At 35.4% G+C, this 13,853-nt stretch overlaps 1 protein-coding gene across 2 annotated transcripts in view; it reads left to right on the forward strand.

Moving 5' to 3' along the window:
- Window positions 1-10,803, forward strand: part of COPS4 (COP9 signalosome subunit 4) — a 29,020-nt gene extending 18,217 nt beyond the window's left edge. The window contains exons 7-10 of one of the 2 annotated variants that reach the window (XM_006198197.3): window positions 1,575-1,745; window positions 4,839-4,954; window positions 5,151-5,235; window positions 10,290-10,803. In XM_006198197.3, the coding sequence (XP_006198259.1) occupies window positions 1,575-1,745; window positions 4,839-4,954; window positions 5,151-5,235; window positions 10,290-10,423 (506 nt within the window). In that variant the 3' untranslated portion in view covers window positions 10,424-10,803. The remainder of the gene's footprint in view (window positions 1-1,574; window positions 1,746-4,838; window positions 4,955-5,150; window positions 5,236-10,289) is intronic. The other variant, XM_006198198.4, reaches the window with a different exon arrangement.
- Window positions 10,804-13,853: the final 3,050 nt, after the last annotated feature.

Below are 13,853 nucleotides of genomic sequence, written 5' to 3' on the forward strand. Positions count from 1 at the left end.
GCTCACTTTGTTCATTTTTAAGAAAATTTCTGCCAAATACCCAAGTCTATAAAACCATAATTTATCAGCAGTTATTTTAAGTGAATGTGTGCTATATTTCCTTGGAATAACCACTGGGCTTTGATTTACAGCAGAAGTACTGGTATATATCTCATTTTGTGACACAAAGTATTAAAAAGACATATTCTCAACTGTCAAGATATAATAAAAATGATTTTTTACTGCTTCAAGGACATTCTGAAATGAAACTTTTTTTTTTGACTGTTGAGTGTGTGGCACAGTACAGTTTGGTGCCAGTGCCTTGATCTGTGCTGTGGTGCCAGTAGTTTTAGCCACCACTGCTTTTGCACCAGCAGTACAAATGTCAACTCAGTGAAGAAGGCAAAGGAGGTCTTTGTTATTATTATTACAAAAGAACGCATCTTCATTGTAGAAATACAAATAAGCAAGAAGAGGAGAATAACAATTAGCTATAATTCATACCTCTTATAGCATTTTGTCATACAGTTGGCCCTCCATTTCCAGGGGTTCTGCATCTGTAGATTCAACCAACCACGGATTTAAAATATTTGGGAAGAAAAATTCCAGAAGTTCCAAAAGCAAAACTTGAATTTTCTGACATCAGTAACTATTTACATAGCATTTACTTTGTATTATACGTAATCTAGAGATAATTTAAAAGTGTAGGGGAGGATATGTGAAGGTAATGCAAATACAACACTGTTTTACGTAAGTAACTTGAACGTCTGCAGATTTTGGTATTTATGGGGGTCTTGGAACCAATTCCCATTGGATACTGAGAGAATGACTGTATACCATAGTCTTCACAAATGAATATATACTTGAGCCTCATTATTCATGGATTCCAATATTTGTGACTTTGTCTACTTTCTATAATTTGTCACCCCCAAATCAGTAGTCAATGTACTTTTACAGTCATTTGCAGACATGTGTGGAGCAGCAAAAAATTTGAGTCCCCCAGTGTATGTTTCCAGTTGGGACTGAACAAGGCAGTGTTCTGCCTTCTTGTTTTAGCTCACATGCTGTAAACAAGTGCCCTTTTTGTGGTCTTTTTAATACGATGCTTTTCACATTTCCATGCATTTTGTTGATGATTTTGCTGTTTAAAATGGCTCTTAAGTATAGTGCTGAAGTGCTGTCTTGTGTTCTTAAGGGTGGGAAGTCTGTGATGTGCCTTATAGAGAAGATAACGTGTCAGATAAGCTTCATTCAGGTGTGAGTTATAGTGTAGCCCATGAGTCCAATGTTAATGAATCAAAAACATATGTTAAATAAGGTGCTTTTAAACGGAAGTACACATAAGGTTACATATTGATCAGCTGATAAAAATGTTGTGACCAGAGGCTCATAGGAACCCAACCCTGTATTCTCCCTGGGAGCAGCAGTTGAGGGTTCACTAATGCAGTGTCAGCAGTAGCTTAATAGAACATACCACCGCAAATAATGAGAATCAACTGTATATTTTAGTAGGCAAAAATGGGGTCATAGGAAAGATTATTTATCATTGGGAAAATAGATTGTGAGAATATTTGATGCTCATTTGTTTCCCTTAGGACAGCAGCGTTCTCGGATGCTAGCTACTCTTTTTAAGGATGAAAGGTGTCAGCAACTTGCTGCTTATGGGATTCTAGAGAAAATGTACCTAGATAGGATCATCAGAGGAAATCAACTTCAAGAATTTGCTGCCATGCTGATGCCTCACCAGAAAGCGACTACAGCTGATGGTAATGATCATGTCTGATAAATATGTGGTAGTAAATATTTAGGTACACACTAGTGGAAAGTATGTTAAATTGGAAGCATCTTAATATCTTTCTGTAATATTTTTATATAATACTTGATAAGAAAAAGGAATATTATATTGACAAGATGAATATTATACACAGATATGACTTTGAAGTATAAAAATAGCCCTGTTGGAAAGTATTTTGTGGAATAAAGCATACTTTGTAAACTGTAAGGGCAGAAGAATAACCCTCAGTCTAGGTGTACAGTGCCTGATTTTTTAGAAACACAAACCATTTGATAAGCACTGTAATCAATCTTAATCATCAGTTTGTGACAGAGCATAATTTTCCAGTCCTATTTTAGGTACAACAAAATTTGGCACAGTCGCTTTCCCAAGGTTATTCAGGGGAATGTGTTTCCAATAAGAATAGAAATTGGTATTGTGTTCCCTAGTTAAGGGATGTGTTTGCTTAAATCAGACTGCCTTTGCTGGGGAAGAAGTTTTTAACAGATACCTATTCATAACATCAAATATCCTGTATATGTTTATTTACAGAGATTTTAAAGTAGCTTATAACAATAGTACACATGATAATAAAAATACAGATATAGGACCATCAGGACAATCAGAAACATGGAAAAGGTTGAGATTAACATGCAGCTCTATTAGACTCATTGCCTGGGCCTCACTGTCATCCTATGTTGAAGAGAATCTAGCTGTAAAGAATTATTTATTAAAAAAAAAAGAATTATTTATGTAAGATTTGATGGAAAGATATACACCTCTCCAGTCTTACTGAGTGGAGTTAAACCAGATCATTGCAGGAATTATATTGGCCTCCTATTAAATTACTTTCATTTAATTGTACTTTAAGAAGCAAGCCAATTGATTACTAATGCTCATTAATTAAGTATATTCTTAATGCAGCTACTCAGAAAAGTTCTTTTTCAGTTTTAGGATTAGTTGTGATTCTCCTTGAGCAATTGGTTTTTATCTTATTTGAACACCATGAGTTGATAAACTTACTGGTTTTCTTAAACTGGTGGGCTGCAAGAAAACTGAAAAAATTAAACTTGTAGCCCACCTGTAAATAGCGTGTTTGTGTGTTGGTTGTTGCTATTTTTGTTTTTCTTTTTTACTTTTAAATTTTTGTCTTCTGTGTATTCTGAACAACTTTAAATTCTTTTTGCAAGAAGATGCCTGACAAACAAGTTAAAAGCTAGTTAAGTAAGAAGAAGTTTCCAAGATTGATATAGCTTAGTTTTAGATTTGACATTGAGGTTTCTGGCCATGACAAAAATAAAAGAAGATATAATCAGATAGATAATTCTTTTCTAAAATGAGAGCGACTCACTAGGGTCTCTGAGAATGCAAATGATTTTCAGATTTCTCACACAGGGCTATACATATATGACAGATGTTTTGTCTCCTTCCTCTCCAGTTTTAGACGTTATTGATTTTCTTACTTATCTTTCTTGGACATTTTTGTTTATTGTCATTACAACTCCCAGTTGGATTATTTGTCATTTTATTATTGAATTGTAAGAATTCTTTGTATATTCTAGATCTTATCATTATCAGGTAAATGATTTGCAAATATTTTCTCCCATTCTGTGTGTTATTTCTTCACTTTTTTGATGGTATCTTCTGAAACACAAAAGTTACTAATTTTGATGAAGTCCAATTTATGTTTTTTCTTTTGTTGCTTGTGCTTTCATCTAAGAAACCATTGCCTAATCCAACGTCATGAAAATTTGCTTTGTTTTCTCCTATAGATTTTATAGTTGTAGCTCTTAAATTTAGGTCTTTGATTCATTTTCAGTTAGTTTTTGTATATGATGTAAAGTAGGGGTTCACCTGTATTCTTTGGCATGTGAATATCGAGTTGTCCCAGCACCGTTTGTTGGACTCTTATTTCCCCACTGAATTGCCTTGGCATCCTTGTTGACTATCAGTTGACTGTAAATGTGAGAGTTTATTTTTGGACTCTAAATTCTATTTCATTATTCTGTATACCTGTCCTCATGCCAGTACCACTGTCTTCATTGCTGTATCTTTGTAGTAAGTTTTGAAATCAAGAAATCTGAGTCTTCTAACTTTGTTCTTTTTCAAAATTGTTCTCACTCCACTGAGTCCTTTGAATTTCTGTATAAATGTCATACAGCTTGTCAGTTTCTGGTAAGAAGCCAGCTGGGATTTTGATTGGGATTGCACTGAATCTGTAGATCAGTTTGGGGAATATTATCATCTTAACAATATTAAGTCTTCCATGTTTTTCTATTTATTTAGGTCTTTATATTAGAAAGTTGCTAAGAGAGTAGATCTTAAAAGTTTTCATCATAAGAAAAAAATTGTAACTATGTGAGGTGATGATGTTAATTAACTAAACTTATTGTGGTAGTCATTTCACAGTATGTATGTGGATCGGCTCGTTATGTTGTACACCTTAAATGAATGCAATGTTATATGTCAATTATATCTCAATAAAACTAGAAAGAAAAGAGAATTGGGTGAGCTCAGCAGTCTGATACCTTCAGGGTCGGGCCTTAGGTTCAGAACTTTGTCAGGGCCTATAGTATCTCACTTATGGGGGGATGTTACACCTGATCTCTCATGAAGGGATCCTGCCTTCCAGACATTTCTCACGTTTGCCTCAGGGTAAGATCCATGTGAAGTGCCTAAAAGAACAGAGATACTTCCATTGAGCTGTATGTATTGACTTTTCAAGCTTGCAGAACAGGTCACATGATTGTTTTGCTGCTACTTGCTGATGAAAGTTTGTGCTTATAGCAAGAAAAGTTAATGAAGCTGATAGTCCAGGGAAGCAAACCCAAATCCAAAGGATTAAATCCATTTAGCTAGTTAGTTACTACTCGCCAGTCATTTTCTAAATGTGTTGTTTGTATTTAATTGTATGTTATTCAAAATGTATCAAACAACGCATTTTGGTTACTTTTAAAATTTTGATAGGAGGAATGAGGACAATGATTATGAGTTATTACCTGCCTGGATATTTAATTTTAAAAGATGCATCTTTTAAGAGTGTAAAAGTAGTTTCAAAATTAAGACTCTCTTATATTTATTTAAGGTTCTAGCATCTTGGACAGAGCTGTTATTGAACACAATTTGTTGTCTGCAAGCAAATTATATAATAATATTACCTTTGAAGAACTTGGAGCCCTTTTAGAGATTCCTGCAGCTAAGGTATTTTCTTGTTTCCAATACATAAAAAGGAAGTTGAGAGACTAAACTATTGACATAAAGAGAAAGTAAAAATTGTACATATGTAAAGCTTAGTGATGGGTAGCTAAACCACGTTTCAGTTCTCTTATCACATGTGAATGACTGTTAGATATGATAAAATGTCTGAGAATTTATTGTTGTGTTTTTTTTTTAACAGGCAGAAAAGATAGCATCGCAAATGATAACAGAAGGACGTATGAATGGATTTATTGATCAGATTGATGGAATAGTTCACTTTGAAAGTAAGAAGTTTTGCTTGTTTATGACAGTTGTAGCTCCTATTTAGCAGCTCATTAAATGAGTGGAGGCAGACAGATAAGGAGATCTCGCGACTTTCTCATTGTCTAATACCTCAGCCCCTATGCCCACCTCATTTATGCCCTGGGTCTTGCTATACCAGAACCATTCCACCTGTACAATTTTAATCTGCAGTATCCCACCCTGACACAACCTTTTCTCTGTCTTTCTAGTGGTCTTTCTCAGTTACTGCTTCTTCACCTCTCCCTTGACAGCATTGGAGCCTCCGGTCTGTTGTTTTTCAGTTTCTTCCAGTCAGCCCAGCTGTTTTTCATCGTTTCTATTCTTCCTGTCCAGCTTGGATTTCATCATTCATCACTGCAATTACTCTTTTATGCCCCAGAACACTTGTCTGTGAACTTTTTGTCCCTGCAATCCAGCAAAACTTCGCCTTGAATTGAACCCATTCTCCATCTTTGCATACCTTTGCTTGAGTAGTTAACAGATGTTGCTGGAGAAGAGTCAGAGCACCAGACAGACAGATTGCATTGCAAATTCAAGGTCCTGGGTTTTCAACACTGCCTGGGATACTTACACATTTCCTCCTCAACCCTTTTCCTCTACTCTGTAATGACTATTTAGAGTCATTTTCCTAAATGTCTGACTTTCCTCCTTCAGCAGAAAATCTTGTGTCCTGTTTATCACAGGAGGAAAAATAAACTGTCAGTATGAAATTATCTTAACTTCTTTATCAGATTGATAAACCACTAAGTGTTAAATGTAGATCTTATTCTGTCTTTTCTTCCTGTTGCACTAGAGACGACTTCTCTCTCTCCAGTTCTTCCACTAGTACTTGGGATCCCTCCTCTGACCTCTGCCTCCCTTACCCCCCCAAAAATCCTTTTTAGGAACCCGTGCTTAGTAGTTATTTTGTCTGTTTTTATCCTTTTTTCTCTATTAGCTTCTTTCTATCAATGTTTAAACGTTCTTGGATCTCTTCCATTTTAGCAAAAATCCTTTGATCTTTCAGAATTCATCTTGACTTTTCAACATATCGAATAGGGTTGATGATTCACTCCTTTTTGTTGCCCCCCACATCTTAACTTCTTTCATCTCCTCCACCCTGTCCTCCCACTTTCCCTCCTGTTTCTTTAGGTATTCTTTCCAGTCATCTTTATAGATTCTGTAGTGCTTTAAATTTAAATATTAGGGTTGCTGAGGGCTTACTCCTCAGCTTTGGTCTCCCCACTCTACTCTACTAGGGAATCTCATCTGTTCCCATTGACTCAGTTACCATCTTGATGCAGGCAATGCTTAGATTTTAGTGTAAATTTCTCTTCCCAGACTCAGTGGCTCCAACTGACTAATAGGTTTCCCACCTGGTTGCTTTGTGGGCATCTCAGAATGAACGTATCCAAAACTGAATTCATTATCTCCCGTCCCTGTCTGCCTCCCACAGCAACCAACCAACCGTCAAAAACTACACTGTCCACTTTCTCCAGCATTTCTGATCCTTCATGCCTTCTCTTGGCTGCCCAGAATCCTTTTCAATTTTGCCTCCTAGGTTTGTCTGGAGTCCACGTGCTTTTCTTCATTTCTGCTGTCACCAACATATTCTGAACCCTCATAACCCCTTCTGGGCTTGAGAAACAGCCTTTTAACTATCCTCACATCTACAATTTCTCCTTTCTAATTCAATTGCCCTAGTATAGCCAGAGTGATTGTGATCTTTTAAAAATACAAACAAACAAAAAAGAAAAAAACCAAATTATTAAATGTTACTCTCTTCTCTGACACTCTAAAGAATGGCTTTCCCTTTGCTTGCAGAGTAAAATGCTACAAAGTCTCCAGGAAGTCCTGTATGATCCTTTATAGCTTTCTGTTTCCAATCCAGCTCACAGGTCTTTGAGTTTTTCCCAGCATTGTAAATTCCTTCCCACTCCAAACATTCTGAAATAACCACCCCTTTCCACAGCCGGCCTCTCCAGCCGTCTTCTATTTGTCCCCAGGTCTTAGTTTGAACAGTGTTCACCAGTAATAATTTTCCTGACTCCTCAGGTTAGTCATGGCTTAAAGTTATATGTTCTTATCACCCTGAATTTCTTCCTAGCATGAAGTGTAACTATTTCCATTTCTGTAGCTATTTGTCTAAATATCTGTTTCCAAGCTCAGCTTCCTAGTGGTAGATACCGTGTCTCATGTTCTCCATGGTATATCCAACATCTTCCAGTGCACTGCACATTGTAAGTGGGAAATAAGTATTGAATAAACACAAACATTATGTGATGAATAGTATAGCAGAGGGGTCACCAAGTGAAAGGACAATTTAAATTAATGTATTCCATCTTGATAGAATATGGAATATTTTCCTTTCTAATTTTCTTAGATTTAAAAATTATAATGATAAATATGCTTATAATAATAAGTAAAACATTATAAGGATGAATAAAGGAAGAGTTTGTAATATCTTCTCACTTCCGTCTCCATTTGGCTAATCCTAGCTCCCTGGCATAACTAATGTCAGTCTAAATTCTTGTGTGCTTTTCTCCATGCTTATATATAGATAAATAAAGACATATAGAGATCTTTTTCTTGATTAATTTTTTATTTTTTGAAGAGTGATTTGTTTATTTAGGTTTTTTGGGGGGAGTAATCTGGTTTATTTATTCCTTTATTATTAGAGGAGGGACTGGGGTTTGAACCCAAGATCTCGAGCATGCTAATAAGCACACACTTTACTACTTGAGCTACATCCTCCCTCCTAAAAACATGTAGAGATCTTTTTAAGTGGCATTATACTTTAAAGTACATACTGGTCTACAAGGTGTTTTTTAAAAGTTAATATACCATGAACATATTTTCAAGTCAGTAGATGTAAATCTATTTTTTAATAGCTGCATAGTATTTCCTGGAGTTCAGCTATTCACCTGTTGGTGGACATTCAGGTGGTTTCCTGTGCTTATCTTTATATACTGGGACACTTAGTTCTATAGAAAAGTTTCATCCTTTGTTGCATCAGAGGATGTATGTATTTTGATTCTTAACAGCTACCACCAGTTTGCTTTGCAGACACATGTAGCCATTTACACTTCCACCAGTATGAGAGAAAGAGTCTTCAACAGCTGGATTTTATTCCTTTTTTTATCTTTTGCCAATTGATGGAGGGAGAATACTGCATTATTGTTTCACTGTACATTTCCCTGACACTAGTGAAGTTTGATCTTTCCATGTATTGGCCATTAGCGTTTCCTCTTGTGTGAATTGATGTTACTTTTTCTTGCCTATTTCCTTCCTTTTCCCTCTACACCTGTTCTTCTGACCTCCCAGTGTCAGTTTGCTGGAGCTTTTGGTTTAATGATAATTTCAGCTCTTTGCTGTCTGTGTGACACATATTTTTCCCATTCCCATTTCCCACCCCAGTTACTTGTGTTTCTGTAAGACAATGCATACCATAAACATATTTAAAGGCTTTTTTTTTATAGTCAAATATGTCCATTTAAAATTTTATGGCTTTTGAGTTTCCTGTATTGATAAAGAAAGTCTTCTTCACCTTGGGGTAAAATTAGTATTTTCCTAAAATTTATTCTGACATTTATTGTTTTATATTTAGAAATTTAATTTGTCAACAGTATTTGTGTGTATAACTTTAGGCGTAGTCTAATTTTTTTTAAAAGGTGGATTGCCAATTATGTAAATATCATTTATTAAATAAAACATTCTTTCTAATCTTTGGCATATATCAGATACCATTATGTTTGAATCTATTTCTGTACTCCAGTTTCATTAATCTGTAACAATATTAGGTAATAAATCTATAGTAAATTTTACTGTTGGGAAAGCTACTCTTGTTCCTCCACTACTATTTTTTTTTTAATTGAGTTGGAATTCACATAGCATGAAATTAATCATTTTAAAGTGAAAAATTTAATGTCATTTAGTATGTTTACAATGTTATGCGGTCACCACCTCTACCTAGTTCTAAAACATTTTCATCTTCCCAAAAGGAAATCCCATGCCCCTTGTGCAGTTACTCCTCCTTCCTCCCTCTCCCCAGCCTCTGGAAACCACCAATTTCTATTTTGTCTCTGTGGATTTACCCATTCTGGATATTTGATATAAATGGAATCATACAATAAGTGACTTTTTGGCTTCCTTTACTTAACATACTGTTTTTCCAGTTTCATTCATGTTATAGCATGTAATCAGTACTTCATTCCTTTTCATGGCTGAATAAGATTCCATTTTATAGATACATCATAATCCTGCCCGTATTTTTAGTTCTCAGGATTATTTTGAATATTCTTAAACATCAATTCTTCCATATTAACTTTAGTAGTCTTGTTCAGAAAGCAAAACAGAAAAGGGGGATTGTCTTTGAAATTCCTTTAAATTTGTATATTAATAGCAAAGGACTGATATTTTTGTAATACTGCATCTTTCCACCTGGGAATGTGGTTTGTGTCTACTCAAATAATTTTGTCTTTTATTAAGATTTTATTTTTTTTCTTCATTAATTTTGTGCCCATATTTGAAAATTTGGGTGCTGTTTTGAATGGGATTACCCCCCTACCCCCACCCCCAGTTTTTTATTTTTAACTATACATTGCTGGTACAGAGAAAAATCTGCTGGATTCATTATGAATTTTTTTTTGTTTTGGGTTTAAATATTAAAATATCCTTCAGAATCAAGTAGAGACAGCCTCGAATATATAAATTTACTTTCCTCAGCAGGTGGCAGTGTCTTATGATTTGGTGAACACTGGTGATGAGTCAGTAGGCTTCAGTGAAGTAGCTTTATTGTTGTGATTTTGGTTGAGGTTATTTGGTTGATAATAAGTCTCTGTATGTGTATTTTTTTGTTTTGTTTTGTTTTGTTTTGTACTTTGTGCCAGTGATTTGGGTACTCTTCTTAACTATCGCTTGATTAGCTTAATTTTATTAGCCACGATTTTTGGAGTAAACTTTTAAAAATCAGTGCTTCTGTATTTATCTTTTAACTCACATTCTCTATGGTATAGAGGAATAATTTCAACTTTGTACGTTATTCCTTTTTCTTTAGCACGAGAAGCCCTGCCAACATGGGACAAACAGATCCAGTCGCTTTGTTTCCAAGTGAATAACCTTTTGGAGAAAATTAGTCAGACAGCACCAGAATGGACAGCACAAGCCATGGAAGCCCAGATGGCTCAGTGAGGCCTTGCAGACCTTCTGTGCGCACTACATCTTTTTCCGTGTTGTACAGATTAATTTCACTATTTCTCCAAAGCATTTGCATCATGACCTTACATATTTCAATCCCTTTTATGCTGGATTCTATTTAAAGAAAACATTATTAGAGCAGGAAGTGAAAATATGTATTTCCCATATATTCGGGGTCTCTGTGTTTCAACGCTAACTCAGATGTTTTGAAAGCTTTTTCTTTAAACAGAATAAGTGAAATATCTGTGGCTAAAAAGTTTGGGATTTGTGATAACTTTGTAGTCATGTAAACTTAAGTGCTTTGTGCCTCTCCAGATGTGGTTATTCTAATAAATGGAGAAGTGAGCTGAATAAAAGTAGTACTTTGTTTTTAATTAGTGAACAGTATTTTGTTCCTTTTTCCTTTCAATTCAGTAGACGATTGTTTATACTATATGCAAGAAATGCAAAGATGAGCCGCCGTAATGCCTGTTCTCCAGGCGTTCACAGACTCACAGAGCCAGTAGACAACATGTGTAATACTTGTAGCTGTACAAGTACTGGAGCACACAGGGAGGAGCTTTTCATTTGGCAGAGAGAGGTCAGGGAGGGCTCCTCTGAGACGATTATTTCAGCCTAACTTTATAGAGAAAATGAGGAAAGACTTAAAAAAAAAGAGTTTGTAGGTGACTACCAGTTTCAGCTCCAACATGTAAAGAGCTGAAGTCATAACTCCATTCTCACAACAAGAAAAAGGCTGAACACACTGAAAAATCATGCCTTGTCTTAGATCCATCACAGAATTGAGGTCACAAGGCAAACCACCACTCCTGAAAGTGGAGAGACAGGTGAATAGATTTAGAATAGAGATCAGCTTACCAGGAGCAGACCTCCTTGAACCGATAACTGATATACATAGTGAAATGGTAACTTTGGCAAAATACTGGAGGCTGACTGTGGACTAGGTGGACAGTTAAAACCCCCTGAGGGCCCACTCTTAGGGGAACCCCTACACTTTCTAGGATTTACCTCCAGGAACCCCATCAGGTTCTCATGATTAAGATCAGGGATCCTCTTGTATTTCAGGCAGCTGGGGAGGAAAAAGGAACTGTCCTGAAATACACCTAGATCATTTTCCGTGATAAAGTCCTGTCCTCTAAAGGAAGTTACCAGAGCCTTATCTGATCTGGGGAAAAGCCAGTTAGAACATTTCAGCCCTCTTTAGTCTTCTTGTATCATGGAAGAAGAGAAAAAAAAAAAAAGGATAAGAAACACCTCTGATGTCACAGCCCAGGGACTTGGGCCAAATAAAAAACAGATTTAATTGTAAAATTATTGAATGCTTACCAAGTACCCTTCCACCACAACAACAGAGTTCCAGTACGGTATCGGTGCGGTGGATTATGACTGAGAGATCCAAGACTGACTGTTTAAGAAAGAATTCTTAGGGGAACACAACACTACAGGGAAGAAGACATAGCAAGGAAAAAGGAGGATAGAAGCCTCTGTCATTTACAGCTACAGAAAACATTAAGTGCTGCCTGGCTTCTACCAAAATTACCCTAAAATCTTATATTAAAAGCCTAATTGCCTCAGTTCATATTTCCTGAAACATCACATCTGGCCTTCAACCAAAAAATTGCAAGGGATGATAAAAGCCAGAAAAAACACAATTTGAAGAGGCAAATCAAGCGTAAGAACCAAATTCAGATATGGCAGCGATGTTGGAATTCTCAGAACAGGAATTTAAAACAGCTATGATTAATTTGCTAAGGGCTCTAATGGAAAAGGTAGACAACATGCAAGAACAGATGAATAATGTAAGCAGAGAGATTAAACTTAAGAATTAAAAGGAAATGCTAGAGGGAAGGAAATTTAGAGAGCAGGAAAATGGTATAGGTTAGAAACTCAGGATCTACAAAAAGGAAGGAAGAGCTTCAGAGATGAGATAGTGAAGGTAAAATACTTTCTTTTTCTTATTTTTCATTGGTCTAATAGATTAACTTTGTAGTAATAATAGCAACAGTTTTTGGATGATTATAGCACATGGATAAGTGAAATAAATGACAATGATGGAAGGAAGGAATTGGGAATATTCTAAGAATACATTGTTGCACTACCCATGAAACAGTATAATGTTATTTGAACATGGGCTTAATTGTAATTAAGATTAATTGTAAATGTATACTGCAAACTCTAGGGTAACTACTATAAAATTTTAAAAAGGAAATATAATTGATATGCTAAGAGAGGACAGAAAATGAAATCATAAAATGCTCAATTAAAAACAGAGCATCAACAACAGAGTGTCAAAATACATGAGGCAAAAATTGATAGAACTAGAAGGAGAGATAGATGAATCCACTATTGTACCCGGAGACTTTGACACCCTTTGTCAGCAATGGACAGATTCAGATTGATAAGGACACAGTTGAACTCAACAGTATTGTCAATCAACAGGATCTAACTGATGTTTCTAAACCCCTTCATCCAACAGTAACAGAGAACACAGTCTTCTCAAGCTCATGTAGAACATTCGCCAAGGTAGACCACATCCTGGACCATAAAACACACTGAAAAGAATAGAAATCATAAAATGTTTGCTCTCTGACCACAATGAAATGAAACTAGAAGTAACAGAAAGATACTGGAAAATCCCCAAATACTTGGAGATTAAACAACATGGTTCTAAAGAAAGGATGGGTCAAAGAAAAATCTCAAAAGAAATTTTAAAATATTTTGAACCAAGTGAAACTGAAAATACAACTTAACCAAAATCTGTGAGATGCAGTGAAAACTGCATATAGTAGAAAAGAAGAAAGATCTAAAGTCAATAATTTTAGCTTTCATGTTAAGAAGCTTGAAAAATAAATCCAAAGTAGGTAGAAGAGAAGAAATAATAAAAATTAAGAGTAGTTCGGAGCATAAATTAGTGAAACTGAAAACAAGAAGTTGGTAAAATCGGTGAAATCAAAATCTGGTTCTTTGAAAATTTCAATAATATTTGTAAGTAGCCAAGCTAAGATAAAAAGGGAAGGTACAAATTACTAATATTAAAAATGAAAGGGGCCTTCACTACAGATCTCATAAAGAGTAGAAGGATTATAAAGGGTATTATTATACATTGCACAGGAAGTCCTAGGTAATGCAGTAAGACCAGTAAAGAAAATTAAACTTACACAGATTTGGAAGGAAGAAATAAAGCTGTCCTTGTTCATAGCTGACATGATTGTCTATGTAGAAAATCCCAAGGAATCAGAAAAAAAATCCTGGACAAAAATTGATTGCTTTTCTACACATATATAACAATGAACAGTCGGGATTTGAAATTGTTTTTAAAAAGTATGTGTGTTGAAAGCAGGGAAAATAAGGAATTTTGAGAGTGAAAAATGTCAGAATAGGCTAAAGAGGTAAATTGAGGTTACATTGTGAAGGACCAAAGAAA

This window comes from Vicugna pacos, chromosome 2, assembly GCF_048564905.1.
Source record: "Vicugna pacos chromosome 2, VicPac4, whole genome shotgun sequence".
Lineage (NCBI taxonomy): Eukaryota > Metazoa > Chordata > Mammalia > Artiodactyla > Camelidae > Vicugna > Vicugna pacos.